General features: G+C 36.8%; 1 protein-coding gene across 1 annotated transcript in view; it reads right to left on the reverse strand.

The window, feature by feature from the left end:
* Positions 1–1,422: 1,422 nt before the first annotated feature.
* Positions 1,423–19,779, reverse strand: part of LOC105499359 (integrin subunit alpha 1) — a 167,868-nt gene continuing 149,511 nt past the window's right edge. Inside the window, exons 25-29 of the mRNA XM_011771899.3 lie at positions 18,399–18,500; positions 18,146–18,250; positions 12,837–12,929; positions 10,448–10,564; positions 1,423–5,483 (exon numbers count right to left, since the gene is read on the reverse strand). Coding sequence (XP_011770201.2) covers positions 5,439–5,483; positions 10,448–10,564; positions 12,837–12,929; positions 18,146–18,250; positions 18,399–18,500 — 462 coding nt within the window. The 3' untranslated portion in view covers positions 1,423–5,438. The remainder of the gene's footprint in view (positions 5,484–10,447; positions 10,565–12,836; positions 12,930–18,145; positions 18,251–18,398; positions 18,501–19,779) is intronic.

The raw sequence follows: 19,779 nt of genomic DNA on the forward strand, positions 1-19,779 counted from the left end.
GATCTCAGTCTATTGCAAAAGAGTTCCTACAATTCCATACTTCGTCTTTTCCCATAAAGATATTACCTGAAATATGCTAAAGCCAAATGTAATCGTAGTTATGAGTGTCACGGGTCCTTAGTTGACTGCCAAGATTTCCATGGTGTGTCAGATAATTAAAGTATCTTTGGGCATCTGCTCACCAACAAAGATAACATCCCACCACCCAAGACCCTGCTATGGGCACAAGGCAGAGAATAACCTTGCTGAGGAAGCCCCATATCATCCCCACTGTGCTGCTGAGAAGAAAAGGCAACTGGAAGGCAGAAGGAAGAGAGATCCTACAAATTGGCTCTGGCTCCTACTGCCCAGTCTCATAGCATTGAAATTCTCCAGCCTGTGGGAGGAGAAAAATGCTAGGGAGTCTTGTATAAAGTTCTAAATTCATTAGCTACTGGGGAAAGCTTTTGGTATACGTAAAGTAGAGAGAAAAAAAATACTGATCTCAAAGCAAGGAGTCCAAAGTTAGGAGTGATGAGTCACCCTTACATAGTTTTTGGTACAGTTAAAATATCAACGAGAAGCATTCCTGGGTGCCTGATGGAAGGTGCAGATCCTGGGGCATAAGAACGTTGGTGGGTTCAAGGGTTGAGCGTAGGCCCTTTATAATGGGAAAAGGATCCATTCCCATTAGTTAGGAACTGGACTTCCTGGGTACCAGCTGCTATAGGGGAAAACAGGGCTGGGGCTTAAGAGACTCCAGACGCTACTTCACATTTTCTTCTAGGTTAATGGTTAAAGGCTGTTACTTTGAATTTCTAAATTTAAGATTAAATTTTAACCTGAGGATCAAAGATGCTGATTTGTTCATCAGATTACAATGTTACAGTTTAACCCTATTTTTCTTATTCTCCCTAAGAGTGTTGTACAACAGTGCTTCCACTTAGAAACAGCAGCATTTAGCCTTTTGTAATGTGCCTTGGATTTCGTTTCACTGCAGTTAACAGAATTAACACCTGGTGATGGTTTCAGAAATTCTGTGTGAAAATGGTGTAGAATCAGCAGTCTGATTGGAAGGACTCACCTTGAAACTGTTTGCATTTAAAAGCCTGCTATTTAGAATTAAACTGTACATTTTAGTTATAAATACAGCATCCACGTGAAGATTTTAAGGCCCTTCTTTTCATTTTTTAGATGATTTCCATGGGTGAGGTTGGCGATTGTTGGGTGCATTTGGAGGGCCATTGAAGAGCTAAATCCTGCTAGCTTCCCCAGGCACAGTTGCTGATAGTATCCCATAACAGTTTGTAAATGTCTTAAAGATGTTCCAGCTTGGAAGTATATTCTGCTTTGCCCCTCCTCCATTATACTGCGTGAACCCTTTAGAACACCACTGCAGAACAAAACACTGAAATCCTGTATAAATGACTGAGTCACTGAAGCTGGAACTCAGAGCAAATGCTTTATTAACACATTTTTCTCTAGTAGTCTTGAAAATCTCCCCCGGGGGAGAAAACTGGCAAAAGGGGGCCTGAGAGTTGTTGGGAGAAATGAAGAGTACATAGGATGCTATTTTGAAAAACTGATTTGTCAGAAGCCACTTTATTTGAGCAATAATGTGACTGCACCTGGCACATGAGACAGGCTCTGGGCCTGTTTCTCAATTTGGTGGTGAAAAGCAAGACAGTCAGTTCCCGTGGAGTAGATTGTAACGTGTCGGACAAGGACATTCCCCTGTGTGAAGGCACACTCCATGGAGCCAGCAGGGCCACCATTCACAGTGTGCAAGCTGTGGCCTTGGAGAGAACACGGGCAGGGCTTTCCCAGCCTCTACTATACCCCAGCTTTACTCCATTGATTACGACAATGGTACTTTTTTCTTTTGGTGTAAATATTTCCATTTTCCAATTGAACCTAGACTTTGATTTTATAAAAGGAAAAGAGAACATGCATATATGTAAATATCTACATGTGAGTGTATGTATATATGCATTTATAGATAAAATTATTATGGCTGCAGAAGCCTCAAATTTTGTGAAAATATCTCTTTACTACAAGCCTCTTTTCAAGCACACTTATGACACAGAAAATATTCAGAGATTAAATTGCCCATGAATCTAGTGCTCAGAGGAAAATAGCTTGGCACATTGGACCAATGAAGTTTAAATCTGATCACAGAAGTTAAAAATATTTACAAAGTATCATCTTTTGTAATGTGTCTCACTGGATTCTGGATTCCTTGTGAAAATGAGACAATTTTTTTGTGGCTGCTGTGTAGGTCTGATTTTCACTGTGGATCACCCTTTGTGTTTTCCTTCTTTCAACTCCTTCCTTCTCCTGCAAGTTCATAACATTTTATTAATATCAAAAGAAGGTTATAATTTTAGAAATCAAAATTAAAGAATGGGTGTTGTGTAGCATGATGTCTACTGGACTTGATATAATCAGTACTTTTGGCATAATTTAAAATATGAACATACTGTGTGTCATTGGATATTTATATAGACACAACATATTCTCTATCAGTCTCTATCTATCTGTCTATCTGTCTGTCTATCTATCTATATCTAATCTATCTATTGTGTAATCTGTCTCAGTGGTGTGCTGAAGTCAGCTCACACTGGTTGGTAAGAGCTGGCAGATACATTTCCAAGAATTTTGTAAGCTGATTAGGGTCACTTTGGTAGTTTGAAAATGAAGAGAGAATATTTAGACCATGGAAATTGGCAAATGATACAAATCAGAGGCTTCCTTTCCTTCCTGGACAGTGTGTTGTTAAATAATTTACCAATATACCATTGTAGTTTGGTCAGAAAAGAGAGCGCATACATGGTTCAGTTTGCAATGGGAGCAATAATCAATTATTTAGAATACCAAAGTTAGAGGAAAAGAACATTTTTGGCAATTTAGCCAATAAGTTTATAAATAGTCTTAAATATCATTTTCTAATTAAATGTTTTAAAAGTAAATGATAGAGTCTAGTATACTTCTTAATCATTAAATATGTTTTATAACGTTTGTACAAAGCTATTTTGAAACATCTGTTGACTTTTTTAAATCAAATGCTCTGAACTTGTTTTTTAAATAATTGCAGAACTATAAGTTAAACCTAAATATTAATAAAAATGAAACTATATGAAAAGCAGATGAATCAAAGTTGTCTTGCAAGTATAGCTTTTGTGTTTATTTTCTGTAAACTCTGTTTTTTGGTGTTACCGAGCTATTTTTGTATTCAATTTATATGTGTACATGTGTCTGCACATGCACACACACACACACACACACAAACAAACCTCAACAAATTTTAATATTAGAGAAACGGGACTTTTGGTTCATGAAATAATGTACTTAATAGCCAGGAATGACTTATGTTAAAAATTGTGCCAGGTTTGTAAGTATCTCTGATCTGGCCAACAGCTCTTCCTCTCTTTTCTAAAAACTTCAAAATGCCCTCATTTCTATTTTTTACCTTTCAGTTAACAATTTAGTTTAAAAGTGCTCACTCATGGTTCAGTAAATGGGCTTTGTCTAGTAGTCACAAATGCTGAGTATGAATTTCAATGGATCTGTTAGCTTTACTACTAAGAACTTGCTGAGATCGGAGCAGGGCTTCAGGGCAGGCTGAGCACTGGGGGTGTGCAACATGGTAACTCCGAATAAGAGAAACCCTGAGTTCTACTGGGCAAATAAAGAATAAGTGGAAGGTATGATTTCTGAACCTGGAGATAGCGAAAATGAAGGAAATTCCAAAAGCATGTATTTCCGAATAATGACAGGCTAGCAAGAGGACACCAAACCTCTAAAAAGAAGTATTCTTTCTTCCAGCTACTGATGGCTTTGGCGTCCCATAAGCACATCCCTTTGACTTTCAGGATCTTAGATGCAGATGTGGAGAGTCAAGAGGTAGGCTGACTCTGAATCTTCAGCTACATTCTTTGAAAATTAGTTTGAAAAAAATAAATTTATAACATTTAATTTCTTTGTGGATTTGCTCCTTTTTGAACAAAGCAGACCCCAGGAGTTTCTGGATAAATACATGTTCTGGTCTTGTTACAGGTTCTGGTAAATCAGGTGGAGAAATGGAGTTTTTGCAGAAATGTCAGCAAACTTTACAGCAGTAGTTCACACATGCAGCTACTATACATTCATTCATTGCTATTTTCCTAAGAAATGGAGCAACCTAGGAGCTTATGCTACAGTAGATTCCAATGAACCATAATGACTACTTCAAGAACAAAGAAGCACATACAAAGGTGTGTGATATCTTTATGTTGGTTTGAGTTTTCAAACCTGAAATTCTTTAAAATACATTTCTGGGATTTTATTTAAATATTGATGCACTGCACTTAAAAAGCAGTGACTTCTTGGTAAAATGTAATACTGAAATGGAATATTGTCTTTTCACAAAAATAAGAAATGTGTTTGGAAATTAAATACCTTTAAAAAAATTAAGAATAAACACAATCTCACAGCTTGGGGGTTTGAATGAACCCTGTACCAAGAAGTGGAGACAACTCCTTCTTTGGGTCACATACTGGAACCCTTAGCATTCAAAAGCTGCTCAGTAAAGATCATTTCAGCATTTCAGTGGCATCTTTCTCTGCTGTCATGTTTCATTCAGACATTTTAGCATGTCCCCCACATACGGCTTTTCATGACAAATCACTGTGATGCCATAAAAAACTGCTTTAAGTGTTTTTTCAGTCTAAAAGAGTTTTGCATTTAGAGCTCAATCTCAAAATTAAGTATGTTCTGTAAAAGCTTAATTTAACCCATTTAGTATACTTGTTTTTAAATGAGTCTATCCTGATTTTCCATCGTAGATAAAATTTCAGCTCAATTGCAGTACTTTCCAATCACCTTGGGGCGGGGAAGACACTTTTTAGGTATAGAACCCAACACAAAGATGCTAAATGTATTCTTTGTGACTTAATTTTCAATCCATATTGTATATGGATTCTACCAAGGGAAAATGCTCTCATTTGGATCGGGAGAAATGATCTTTTTCAGGTAATTCTTTTCTCGGCATTTCCAAGTGCTGACTGTCATGCTGAACATGGATATCCAACAGGAATCAAGGGGAAAAGCTTAATTTATATTGTTTTGAAAATAGATGTTTCCATGATCATAACAATCTTCTTATGTATTCCTTAAATATTTTGGATGGTGATTTAATACACAAACATATTTGTACAGGATTTTTTAAAAACACTTTGTAATTTTGCTTACTCAACAAAAGTGAGTAATTATGTAAAATATTTTTTATCATTTTATAAATTATGTCTTTTTGGTATTGTTTTTGGATAATGCAGGACCTGTCATTTTCCAAATAATGAATCCCTGATGGATTACATAGTTATATGACTATGTCATGAACTATACATTTCTTGTCACATATTTGAGGCAAACCTGAGGATAGATTATTGAATAATTGTTATTATTTTCTTTTGTAAAATATTTCATTTCTCCATTTTCTTTTTCAGTGGTCTTTTGAAGAATCCAATCTGTTGAGAAAATACAAAACATAACACAATTAACTATTTTAATTTAGGTAATAAATATTAATCCTTTTGGATAGAATTAAATTTAATAATATATTGGCAATGCTGGACACACAACTAATATAATTAAGACATATTTTCTCATTGACCTATTAATATTCAATGTCAAAAAATGACATTTATTAAATTGCTGTTTCTTTTTTTTTTTTTTTTCTTTTGAGAAAGAGTCTCACTCTGTCGCCAGGATGGAGTGCAGTGGGGTGATCTCTGCCCACTGCAACCTCCGCCTCCTGGATTCAAGTGATTCTCCTGCCTCAGCCTTCTGAGTAGCTGGGACTAAAGGCATGTGCCACCATGTCCAGCTAATTTTTGTATTTTCAGTAGAGACGGGGTTTCACCATGTTGGCCAGGATGGTCTCTGTCTCTTGACCTCGTGATCTGCCCGCCTCGGCCTCCCAAAGTGCTGGGATTACAGGCGTGAGCCGCCTTGCTGGTCCGCTGTATCATTTTTAACATTTTCATTGGTTAAATATATCATGACCCCTAGTAAAGTATAGTATACATATTGAACTAATTAAAAGTTTCTGGGAAAATATTTTGGGTGACAAACAAACTGAAATTAGCTAGCATTGTCTCAACTTTGCCGTCATCTTTTTTTTCTTTTTTCAGGGATGTGGCAGAGAAATTTCCATCAAATGATCGATGACTGTAGGTTGAAGTCATTAGAGATGGTAGCGAATCTGACAGGTATATTATGACTAGAGCGTTAGGGAGATTTCTGAGTTGTCTGTATTAACTTTAAATGCATCAGGATGTCTGCTTAGATCTGATATAAAAAGCCTCTTGAAATACACTACGTCATTTGGAAATAAAAAATGAAGTCATTGGCCATAAGAGAAATTTCACATTGTGGTGAATGGTGAGCCATATTTCAGTACGCTTTGCAATTTGGGGCATCATAAAATGCTCTAAGTGTTGCAATTGTTTCCCATTCTATAGAATAACAAAACTAAGTATAGGGGATAGAAGGGATCTTTACAATTATCTAACCTAAAATGCTTAGTTAAAAAAAAAAAATTAAGGGTCATAGATAAGTGTTTTTTCAAATTTGTACATATTTTTTAAATTTGAGAGAGAGCTATAATAGATCGAGCAAAGGCAAGGAGTTAATTCTTTGAAAGTGTGGTACCTCTATATCATTTTAATCACAAAATTATGGCAAATTATGCCAGAGAACGATGTATTTATAAAATAATTATTAAGCAACTGAGGGCTGAGAGGGGATAAACCCTCAAAAATATGCACTTTTAGGTTAGAAAATTTTTATTCAGGGCTTATGTCTTCTATTATGCCATCATCTAGGTGGTGGTAGATGAAGAAAAGGTGGTAACAGAACAAATACACATGAAAACAATGTTTGTCTTCCCCAAATGCCAGCTCTCCTACATGTCTCAGGCTTTTTTATATGAGCCAACTGTTAAAGTTCCAGATTCACAAACCATTAGGCTTCTCAACTGGTGCCTGCATGTCCTGAGTCAAAAATAAACACACAAGGCTTCACAAAAGCAGGTGATGGATTCTAAGACTTTTTCTCCTTTTCGTTCTGCTTTGCTTCTGATCTCTCACAGATCTTTTTGCTTTTTTACAACACTCCTTGGCTTCTACACATTAAATGTTCTATTTTAAAATAACTTCGGTTATCTAAGCATTCCACCCAACCAATTAACATGGGTTTTTAAGAGAAGTTAAGTGACAAAGAGTGGAGATTAGGAGAATATAGTTTATAGCTTCAAGGTGGACTGGGCCAATCCTAGCCCAAATCTGAAACAAACAGTTTGCTTTCAGCCCCAACACTTTCTTTGTAGCTCTGGCTTTCCTTTTTTTCTTCCTGTGTTTATTTCATGATCCCTTGTTCAAAACCCTATGGCAAAGGGTCTGATGAAATGATCTCTGTCAAAAAAGTAGGTGCTTAATGAATATAACATGGAATAACTGCTGAATAAACAAATTCACACTAATGTATAAAAGACTAAAAAGTGGTGAGATACCAGTCCCCATCCACACCGCCCAGAACATGTATATTGAATGAAGAATAAACCTTTAGGATTAATAAATAAATCATCAGTTGAGGAACTTCAGGCATCATTATGACGTCAAGTTAGGAGAGAGGAACGTTCTGAATCTCTCATGGTTCCTCGTGGGCTGAAGTCATTCTACTTTATTGGATATGTTGGCCTGGCTGGGCATCTCCCCCAGCGTGTAGTACCATATTTCAGGACAAGTTTCTCCACCTATTTAAACCTATGTCCCCTACAAGATTCCTCCCATCAATCATGAAGTGTACTAGGCAGCTACTATCACTTTGTCAAGCTTTAATTTTTGTCATGTGTATGACGAAGACAAAGATATAAAGACTGCGTCTTTTGAAACTGAATCTCTGCTCTAAGAGAAATTTTTGGCCTGTCTCTCACACAGAGACTCAGACTTTGGAGTCCAATGAACCTCCAAAGTGGTGGGATTCAGGAGAGGAAGGAAGAAGGGATAGTCCTGAGGTGTCTGATCCAGATCTAGTTAGTATAAAAAAGATGTCTGGGATAAGAGTAGCTCTTCTGAGCCTACTGCAACTGAATTCATGCTTCAGGGAGCTTCCAACTGAACTTTAAAGTAGGGGGAAGTAGGATTAGTCCTAATGGAACTACTGAAAGTCTGAATCCAACTAGGGACCCTCATTCCAAAACCAAAGACAGTATTATGTGTTTCAGAGAGTTCATGACCCTCTTGAACAAAACCCGACTCCTGGAGCTCCAGAGTAAAGAGCTCTGTTCTACAGCCTGCAGCAGTACAACATATTGGAAAAAGAAAGAGCTCTGTAGATCATTCCTTGAATCCACTCATTTACTAGCAAGTAATCGTGGGCGAGTCACTTTACTTCCCTTTGCTTTAATGTCCTCAGGTGTAAAATGTAGTTAAAATATTTGGTCGAAAAGATTGTTGCAAGGACACCAGAGGGAATGAAAGCAAGAGAGAACACGGAGTGATAATAGTCAGTGGTTTTGGCACAGAATTCAGATCCTTACTCTGAATCTCACTATGTGTCTTTGGGAAATACACTTAAATTTTATGTTCCTCGTTTACAAGAGGAGGTTCGTAAGACCTCATAAGGTTGATATGAGTATTAAGTGGAAATGCTTAAAGCAGAAGTGTTTAAAACAGTTCCCTGCACATAGTAAACATTCAGTAAGAGCTAGTTTCTTCCCTTCTGCTTTGGAATCACAGTTCTGATTGCTGGGCCTCCCAATGAAGTGGTTGAACTATTTCTACTGGGTAAGACAGCCCAAAGTTTGTCAAATGACATTCTTTTGGGGCTACAATAATAATAATAATAACCTAAGAAGCTGTCAGAATGTATCAACACATCATTATCTGGATGAAATAATGCGCTTATTTTTACATTTATGCTTTTTCAGACTACTGACTGAAAAATAGGTAACTGAAATTTCCTATTTGTTTGTCTGAAATAGAGGTACAAGGCTGGAAAAAACCTATTCAAATATCAGCTCTGGTTTTCCTCTTCTCCTGTCAGTGGTGTCCTAAAACCATACAGGTAAGTGCAGTGCTCAGAATAGAAGACTATGCTGAAAAAAATCAACAGTAACACTCTCTATTAGAGGTGCATAGAAATGAAGAAACCACTTCCTGTATTTCAAGTACAACCTTGACACAAATAAGCCAGGCCTTGGGTACCACACTGTGGCAAAGCTAGGTATTACACGGAGAACACTGATCCCTTAGAAGTAGAAGGAAGAGCTAGACATGGATATAGTGGAGAATTTTGTTTGGGGAACTTTGCTGGAGAAAAGCCGTGGATTCTATTTACTGAATTAAATGCCACTGACCTACATCTGGCTTTGTTTGCCGTCTCCTCTAAGACTAAGCCCCTCAAAAGAGGAAGTGAGTCATAGGAGAGTAAGAAAGGGTAGGAACGGTTGGTATTTCAGTGGGAGAGAAACTTGCTGTTTAAACTATTTGATTAAATAATTATGTTGCTCAGGTAATAGAATAATTAATATGTAGCCACAATCTATATTTTTAACATAAGTTAACTATTTAACAAAATAATAGGTAAAATATAGGGGAATATTATGCAAGAATAAATACCTATTTGATATTTAATTGAAAAAAGGTTCAACTTTGTATGGGATGTTATTCTCTATTCAACTTATCCCAAAAGCTGTCATTTCAGTTCTGCTTAATGTGAAAATTATACAGTTTCTAAGAGTTTTAAAAATCATGTCTATTTCAGCCTAAGCAAAATATCTACATAAATATCCAGAGCTACTTGACACAAAATAGGTGGTTACTGACTTTTATCATAGAATTTGAAATGGGAGTCTGTGAAACTTAAAGACCTCCCCTACATCAGCTGATCCCACACCCTCCACTCAGGCACACAATTTATTACATAAAATGTTCCATGTCTATTTAAACATTAAAGAATTATTTGATGTTTAAGACACATAGAGATGTGTGATTAAAACAAGGCTTATGTTAACCATGAATCTACTGCTTATATATCCTTCAATTGGCATAGGAATTCATTTTTCTTTCTCTATGAAAGACAGTTTTCATTGTTCTCTATTTACAAAATAAATACATACTTGTTATAAAATTTTAATTGTTACAGATATATGAAAGTCCCTTATTGTCCTAACTCTAGAAAGATACTTTTGAGATTTTTGAATATTTCTAACCCCAAATAAGTTTTTTTTCCTTCGCAAAAATTGGTTCAAGTTGTATGCAGTGTTTGAAATACACATTTTTCTTTTTTCTTTCTCTTAGTCATCATTTCAACATTTGTTTCATTGCTGTGATAATACTATATTGCATAGTCTGAATAGATCATAGCTTATTTCTCCAGTTTGCTCTTGATGGTTGAAGTAGAGAGTCAAAGGAATTTTGGTGTTTACCTTCCACAGTGCTAAAATGAGCAGCATTAACAGCAATAATCCAGCAAAAGCACTCAGCAGGATGACCCATAATGGCACTCTGCCCGGTAGTCCATCTTTGGATATTTGAATAGCAAGCTGAAAATTATTAAACAAGATTGTTAACATGATAAACACCTATTAGAACTCCTGGAATATTGAGTTCTTGCAGGCTACAACTCTCTACCAGTGCATTAATCTCGTTCCTATATACAGAGAAAACATTAAGTTTACATTAGAAAATGCCCTTCATCTAGTCTAAATCTCTAACTATGTCAAATTTATTATTACCGAAAGGTATTTATAATCTTATCCTTCAGAAATTTATACATAAAGAGTTAAATGTCAATGAATTGAAATGCTCAAAGGGAGGAGTGAATTTCTGTTTAACTCAGGGAGAACCAAAGTATTATGTGTGTTAAAAATTAATTAGTAGACTACTGTATTATCACAACAGCATTAATTTAGGTTGGAATGTCACAGTTTGTTGTCATAAAAACCTGAGAAAGTCTCCTTATTTTATTTCTAGCGTGCTTCATTTTTTGTTTATAAATTGAAAGTATAATGCATAAATCTCAAGTGTACGGATAAGTGAATATTTGCATATATATTCACTCCCAGTGTGCTCTTCATTATACCACAATGTCTCCTTTACTTGACTTAATACTGAGTCCACATTAAATCAGGTTTTAACTGAAGCAAACCTGTAAAATGGACCGCTTTTAGTGTTCCAGCTACTCAAGCTCTCTCAAGGTGGCACTCAAACCTCAATGAAACCTATCTGCTCTGTGTCCCATCCCTGGGATATTTGAAAAAAGTTAATTTAGGGTAGATATCAATGGCTAGTAATAGTTTGAGCCCTGTACTTGCCTTTAACAGTAACACCTCAATTTCTTTACCCAGAGGGAAGATTAGGGAGAAAAAGAAACCAACAGGGAGAGATCAAATCACTCCAGGTAGGTGACAGAGCTGGCAAGAATGTAGACATACACAGCATCAGACCATTATGACAGTTTCTTAAAACAAAACAAAACAAAACACAGACAGCGTTTCACTATTTTGCCCAGGCTGACCTCAAACTCCTGGGCTAAAGTGATCCTTCCATCTCAGTCCCCCGAATAGGCTAGGATGACAGACATGAGCCACTATGCCCAGCAAGGCAGACTTTAAACACATGCAAAACAATTCCCTGAACTTACAGACATGGAAACTGGAATCTAGATAAGATCAGTGACTTTCCTCAGATCACACAATTACAAAATGATCACTTTTAGTAATTTTATCAATATAGATACATTTTTCCTTTAGGATGAATGCAGAACAAATATTTCCAGGGGAATTTTTAACTAATATTTAGGGGAAATAAAACTAATTATAAACTTTTAACACACATATTTAGGAATCAAAATCACTTTCCCAATATAAACCATACTCAAACTTTTTAGGTTTTAGTGATATGTTGGCTATTCTATGTAAGGAACAACTTTGCATTTTGCATTGCTTATGCTAAACGCTCTTTATGACATAAGTAAACATTATATGCATATATTTTACTTTTTCTTGAAAAGTGTATACTTATTAGAAGTCATTGATATTGGAATAATTTGAAATAAGCAATTTGAAAAGAACATCTGAAAGTTAGGGAGCTTCCAAATTGAATTTTATGATTCACATGGTGCTGTTTATCCACATGGGACATTTAAAGTCTCCCATGAGAAGGGGGGAGATCATGCTGAAGTGCCTGCATGTGTAACAAGTACTTATTTTATTTTATTTTTTTAGAGATGGGGTCTTACTCCGTCACCTTTGCTTATTAATTTATAAAAGGACAAGAGTGAAAAACTCAAACCTTTCTATTTTTACTAAGGACTCAAGTCCGAATTTGTATTAGGAAATACCATCTCATTTTTGTTTCAAATTTCTCAATGAAATTTGAAAGAAAACTTTAAAAAATGTACATGTTTTCCTGTACAATATAAAGGCATTTTTTATAAAGAAGTTGTTTTTTGAGGCTGCTCTTCAGATGTCAGCTGCATTTTATAATGTCAGCTTTTAAGGAGGAAAATTACAACTGCATCATTTGTTATCAAAGTGAAAGTAAAAACATCCATTCACCATGATAGTTATAAGTGATAAAGTCAAAAATGGCATGTGAATTGTAAATATCATGATTTTCCCAGTTTCTTACAAGGAAGAATAAGACTAAAATCACACTTGAAGCTAATGAAGTATAATTTGAAGCAAATAGTGTCTGTCACTTACTGAGAGCAATACCAGTCACTGCTTAAGGGACTATCAACAATTATAAAACATTATGTCACAAAATTCAGAGTGAAATGCATAATGTTTTCAAACTCATTGTTGCACTTACCTCTCTTTTTTGATTGCTGCTACTTAAAACCAGTGATGTATTTTCACTCCGAAGTTCTCCCCTTATAGTAAGATTTAAGCTGGAAAAATATGACTGAAAAGCAAATAGGATTTGTTCTTAATATATTATGCTAATCAGAATGACAGCTAGTCATGTTTGAGTGGGACATTTATAAAAGCTAAGATTTTTCTGAGAGATTAAAAATTCCAACTTTGTTAACTTCCAAATGGAACTGGTAGTTTCAAATAATAACTGTGCACTTGTCCTCCCTCGTTTGCCACTGAAAATCCTTACTTAGATCCTGGTTATGGAATGAAAAATTTTTTTTTAAATATTTTCTATTGATTTATCATTAGAAAAAACAAATCTCAAACTGCCTACCTTTAATGTAGCAAGACATGAAACAGCTACATTCTGGTGATGAAGTTTATCTAGGCACTTATTTAGGATTAAAAATGAAATTGATGATCTGGGGGGACAAGATGGCTAACTAGACACAGACATCTCTCCCACTAAGAGATCCCAAATTATCAAGTAGACAATATAATTTAGGCAGATCTGATCTCTAGGGAGAAAACACTGAGAGTGTGTGGAGAGGCAACACAGATGCCAAGGCTGAAGATGGAGAAGCTGGGAGCCCTGCGTAGGGTATCTGAATGCTTGGGCTACTTCCTGGCTCCAAATGGCTCCTGGAGAAGGGGTGAGGGAGGGGACTGAGGGACAGCTCACTCTAGCCACAGACATCTGGGATCTAAGCTACAGGGTACCCAACATCTCCAATGGATGTGTGAGCTGGCAGGTGGATTTTCCCAGGGAGTAGGTAGAGACAGGGCTTCAGCTAGTGTGCAGCCCAGGAGCTTTTGTGAGCAGAGCACAGACATAGGTGCTCATCTCCTCGGACTCCCCATCTCCTTCAGGGAGGCCCTAGCCCCCGGTGATCACAAGCCAGGAGAGAGCAGGCTTTCCCCATGGGGCTGGGGCGTGTCTGTTCTCCAGCCTCTCCCGTCTGCCAGACCCTCCTAGAGTCCCTGCCTAACTGCCCCACAGGAGCCTGTACACAGCGCAGTCTCTGCTGCCCAGTATGGGTGCTGCACCCCACCTGAGTACTTTCCCTGTGACCTGGGAGCACTTCGGATCCTCCACAGCAACCAGAGCCTGACTCTGAACTGTGGGGTGTCCTGGAGACCCAGAGATGGTATGTCCAGCTCAGAAGTACCAAGCTGAGATCTATGGCTGGCACTCAAGGGGGGAGCAGCCCCCATCTCAGACCACTGAGACAGGTAACACACATGTATTTGTGGGCCAGTGTGGGCCAGCACTGGGACAGGGCATGACTCCCTCCACAGGGCTGGTTCGGAAAAGGTGTCACCTATCTCCCTGCCATGGCCTCTGCCCGAGGGAGCCTGTGGCCCAGAACACCTAACAAAAGAAGCATGGGTACAGTGCCAGTGATCGGAGGAGGCCTCTCCCCACCCAATGCAGAGCACACCTGCAAAAATGAGCAAATACATGAGTGGCAAGACTAAGAGCCTATCTACTGCCCATTGCCCTTTAGTGCCCTCTACTGGATCACTGCTCAAACAACAACATCAAAAATCACTTTGCTAATAAACACTCCTGTGAGCATTCACCCACAAATAAAGATCCTGTACAGAGCCTTGGTCCTCTGAAAGCATCCAAAAAACAAACCCAAATGACCACACTCAACTTACACCACAGTTAAAGAACATCAGTCCCCCAATGACAGCATCAAAATCTCATATATCAATATGAACCCTGAATGTAAAAGGGTTAAACACCCCCTTAAAATACATAGAGTAGAAAGGTGGATAAAAAGACAAGGCCCAACTGCATGCTGTCTTCAACTCATCTCACAAGTAACAACACTCACAGGCTCAAAGGAAGCGGATGGAGAACAATGTACCATGCAAATGGAAAACAAAAATAGGTAAATTCCTGGAAACATGCAACCTCCCAAGATTGAAGCAGAAAGAACACGAAAATCTGAACAGACCAATAACAATTTCCGAAATTGAGTCAGTAATTAAAAAACGTATTAACCAAGAAAAGCCCTGGACCAGATAAAGTCACAGCTGAATTCTAACAGATGTACAAAGAAAAGCTGATACCAAATTGAAACTATTCCAAAAAATTGGAGACGAGGGGCTCCTCCCAAACTCATTCTATGAAGCCAGCATCCTCTTGATACCAAAATCTAGCAGATACAAAAACATAAAAAGAAAACATCAGGCTAATATCCCTGATGAACAGAGACACATTTTTAACAAAATACCGGCAAACTGAATCCAGCAGCGCATCAAAAAGTTAACACATCATGATCAAGTAGACTTTTTTCCTGGGATGTAAGGCTAGTTTGACACATGAAAATCAATAAATGTGATTCACCCCATAAACAGGATTAAATGCACAAACCATATGATCATCTCAATAGATGCAGAAAAAGCTTCTGATAAAATCCAACACCCCTTCATGATAAAAACTTTCAACAGAGCTGGTAGGTGGATTTTCCCAGGGAGTAGGTAGAGACAGGCATCAAAGGAACATACTTCCAAATAATAAGAGTCATCTGTAACTAATCCTAGACAATATCATACTGAATGGTTCCAGCAAAAGCTGGAACCATTACCCTGGGGAACTGGAATAAGACAAGGATGCCCACTCTTGCCAGTCTTATTCAACCTAGCCAGAGCAGTAAGGCAAGATAAAGAAATAAAGACATCAGAATAGGAATAGAAGAAGTCAAGCTATCTTTTTTCACTTGTAATATGATCCTATACCTAGAAAACCCTTAAGACTCTGCCAAAAAACTCCTAGAATTCATAAATGACTTTAGTAAAGTTTCAGAATATAAAATAAGTGTACAAAAATTAGTAGCATTTCTATACACCAATAATGTTCAAGCTGAGAGTCAAATAAAGAACAACTGCATTTACAGAAGCTACAAAAAAGCACTGAAATTCCAGGAATACAACTAACCAAGGAGGTGAAAGATCTCTAAAAGGCAACCTACAAAACACTGCTGAAAGAAATTAGAGATGAGACAAATAAAAGAAAAATCTTTTCATTTAATATCATTAAATGGCCATACTGCCCAAAACAATGTATAGATTTAACATTATTGCTCTCAAAGTATCACAGAATTAGAAAAAAATATTCTATTATTCATATGGATCTAAAAAAAGAGCTCAAGTAGCCAAAGCAATCCTAAGTAAAAAGAACAAAGCCAGACCCATCACACTGCCTGACTTCGAACCCTACTATAAGGCTACGGCAATCCAAACAGTGTGATACTGGTACAGGAGAGTCACATGAGCCAGTGGAACAGAATAGAGAATTCAGAAATAAAGCCACATACCTACAGCCATCTGATCTTTGATAAAGCCAACAAAAGCAAGCAATGGGGAAAGGACTACCTAGTCAATAAATGGTGTTGGGATAATTGGCTAGCCATATGCAGAAGAATGAAACTGGACCCCTAACTTTCCCCATATACAAAAACTAACCAAGATAAATTAAATATTTAAATATAAGACCTTAAACTATAAAAATATTATAAGAAAACCTAGGAAATACCCTCCCTGACATTGGTCTTGGCAAATAATTTTTGGCTAAGTCTCTAAAAGCAATTGCAACAAAAACAAAAATGGATAAGTGGGATATAATTAAACTAAAGAGCTTCTGCACAACAAAATACACTATCAATAGAGTAAACAGAAAACCTACAGAATGGGAGAAAATATTTACAAACTATGCATCTGACAAAGGTCTAATATCCAGAATAAGAAACTTGAACAAATCAGCAAGCAAAGAACAAATAACCACATTAAATAATGGGCAAAGGACATGAATAGACTCCTCAAAAGATGACACATGGGTGGCCAACAAACATATGAAAAAAATCTCATTATCACTAATCATTAGAGAAATGCAAATCAAAGTCAAAATGAGGTACCATCTCATTCCAATCAGAATGGCTATTATTAAGAAGTCAAAAAATAACAGAAAAACAGAAAATGGTGAGGCAGTGGAGAAAAGGAAAAGCTTATACACTGTTGGTAGGGATGTAAATTAGTTCAGCCAGTGGAAAGCAGTTTGGAGATTTCTCAAACAACTTAAAATAGAACTACCATTCAACCCAGCAATCCCATTACTGGGTGTATATACCCCAAAGAAACTGTTTACCAAAAAGACACAGGCAGTCATATCTTCATTGCAGTGCTATTCACAACAGCAAAGACATGGAATCAACATAAGTGCCCATCAACAGTAGCCTGGATAAAGAAAATATGTACATATACACCATGGAGCACTGCACAGCCATAAAAAAGAACAAAATCATGTCCTTTGCAGCAGCATACATGCAGATGGAGGCCATAATCCTAAGCAAATTCCACAGGAACAGAAAACCAAATACCACACGTTCTTACATATAAGTGAGAGTTAGGCCTTGGGTACTCATGGATATAAAGATGGGAACAGTAGATACTGTGGACTACTTGAGGGAGCTGACAAACTACCTACTGGGTATTATATCCACTACTTGAGCGATGGAATCTGTACCCTAAACCTCAATATCCTATAAATATATCCATGTAACAAACCCATGCATGTATATTCCCTGTATCTAAAATTAAAGTTGAAATTTAAAAAGTGAAATTGCCAATATTAACAGTTAATGACATAAAAATAGCAACTTACTATGATCAAATTCAAAAATGGCAATGTCATATGTTCAACTAAATACTTCTTGAGAAACAAATAATACAAAAAAAAAGTTTTAAAGTAGCTTATTGTCAGACAGATTTGGCTTTATAAGGGGTTAAAAATGTCTTCATATATACCTGTATATTATAAAATTACATATATAATAAAAGTCTGATAAAACACAGTAAGTCTATGGTATGTGTTAGCTCTTTCCCTTGTTCCTGGGGTCAAAGGTTGCCACTTTATTATACTCTGCACATTAATTGAGTTCCAAATTATTAAGATAAGTGCAAGCTTTGGTACTGGAAAGGTATTTATGTCTTAAGGTACAAAGAAAAAGGATAGGAGATATTGAAAAAAGTGTGTCTCTCCAGAAGGGACCTTGGTAATATCTTAGTTCTTAACAGACAGGGAAGATGAGGCACACATAGCTGGTTAAATAGAGCTGGGGCTTGGTGACATCCTCTTAGACTTCCAGTCTCACATTCTTTCTAACAGCAGCATAGTGTCTTGCATATTCTAAGTGGTAAATGAATATATATTGATATTATTCAATCAGTGCATAGAACAATGTAGTTACTTACTTTTATAAAAGTTGGTTTCCACAAGATAAGTGAAACATTCACTTGGCTCATGTCAGAAGGAGTGAGATTACATGTGATGGTAGCAAATTTACATGGATTGCAGTCCTGTTTAAATGTCCAGAGATACATATCAGTATTCTTGCCATTTTATCAAATATACTATATTTAAATACTTCAGATGGTTTTTCTAGATTGATATCAATTTTATTCATTTGGAAAGCAAAAGGTAAAAATAGCATTTGTCTTAATTTACCAGAATTGTGCCTTGTTTGAGATGGTCAGTTGATGTAGTCATTTTCTTTCCAGAGTCTATACTGAAAGGATCCTCAAAGATATGGGGTCTGCAGTTTGCATTCTAGAAATGAAAATATTACATTTATTAGACAATGCCAGATATCAGAGGAAAAAATGACTTGCAGCAGTAGTGTGAAGAATCTGTGAATGACAGCCATTGCCATATATTAAAGATCCATCTTTGTAAGTGTGCTATATGGAAAAGGTTGTTGTGCACCAGCCATACATACATATATATCCACCCCAAGATAATATGTATTGTTACCATGCTACTCTTGAATTGTAATGGACACTAGTGAGGTTGTTATGGAAAAGAAAGAATGCTAATAGAAGTTACTATTACATGATTAATACATTCATTAATTTATTACTTTAATCAAAGATAAGCTTATGAATTCTATACTACAGAGAGAGAAAAATATTTAAAATTCTACCGATAAAAACAAAAACAATTGCCAGACATGGTGGCTCACATCTGTAATCCTAGCACTTTGGGAGGCTGAGGCGGGTGGATCACCTGAGGTCAGGAGTTTGAGACCAGCCTGGCCAACATTGTGAGACCCCCCATCTCTGCTAAAACACAAAAATTAGTTGGGTGTGGTGGTGAGCACCTGTAGTCCCAGCTACTTGGGAGGCTGAGGCAGGAGAATCATTTGGACATGGGAGGCGGAGGTTGCAGTGAGCTAAGATCGTGCCATTGCACTCCAGGCTGGGTGACAGAGAGAGACTGTCTCAGAAAAAAAAAAAAAAGAAGGAAACAAAAACAACAAAAATACTTGTTCAATATTATGGCTCATGAAACAATTGAAAAGAGAGGGACCTTCATCTGTACTTACGTATTCATCCAATAATACTTTTGATTCCCTACCCACCAAGGATAAGACACTCAGTCTACACAGGAGGAAGACGTAAGCAGACAACCCGATAGATGTTAACATATTATGTTTAAATCCTATGTTTATAAGACAGCTGGTTCTAGACTTAACCTAGTAAACCTTTTGCTTCCCCAGTACTCTCAACCCTTGATAAAAGTTAGTAAGATTAAAGTTTCCTAAGCAGTATGAAAAGTACAATTTTTTTTTTTTCTCTTCTGGATTTTCACAAACCTGCCTTTTTGGATTAGAGGGAAATTCCAGAGGCTTATTTTTTCTTTGCCCTTAGGAAAACATTTAAGTGGTCACAAGCCAATTAGCACTGTTGCTATTTCTTGATTTCTGAGAATACTTTTGAAAATGCCTGCAAAGACAGATTTTCAAATTCTGAAATCATGCACACATTAATTCAATACTTACGATGATTTTTTTGTTTTAGACACTAAACCATAATGAACTATCATATAG

Source organism: Macaca nemestrina, chromosome 6, assembly GCF_043159975.1.
Source record: "Macaca nemestrina isolate mMacNem1 chromosome 6, mMacNem.hap1, whole genome shotgun sequence".
Classification (NCBI taxonomy): domain Eukaryota; kingdom Metazoa; phylum Chordata; class Mammalia; order Primates; family Cercopithecidae; genus Macaca; species Macaca nemestrina.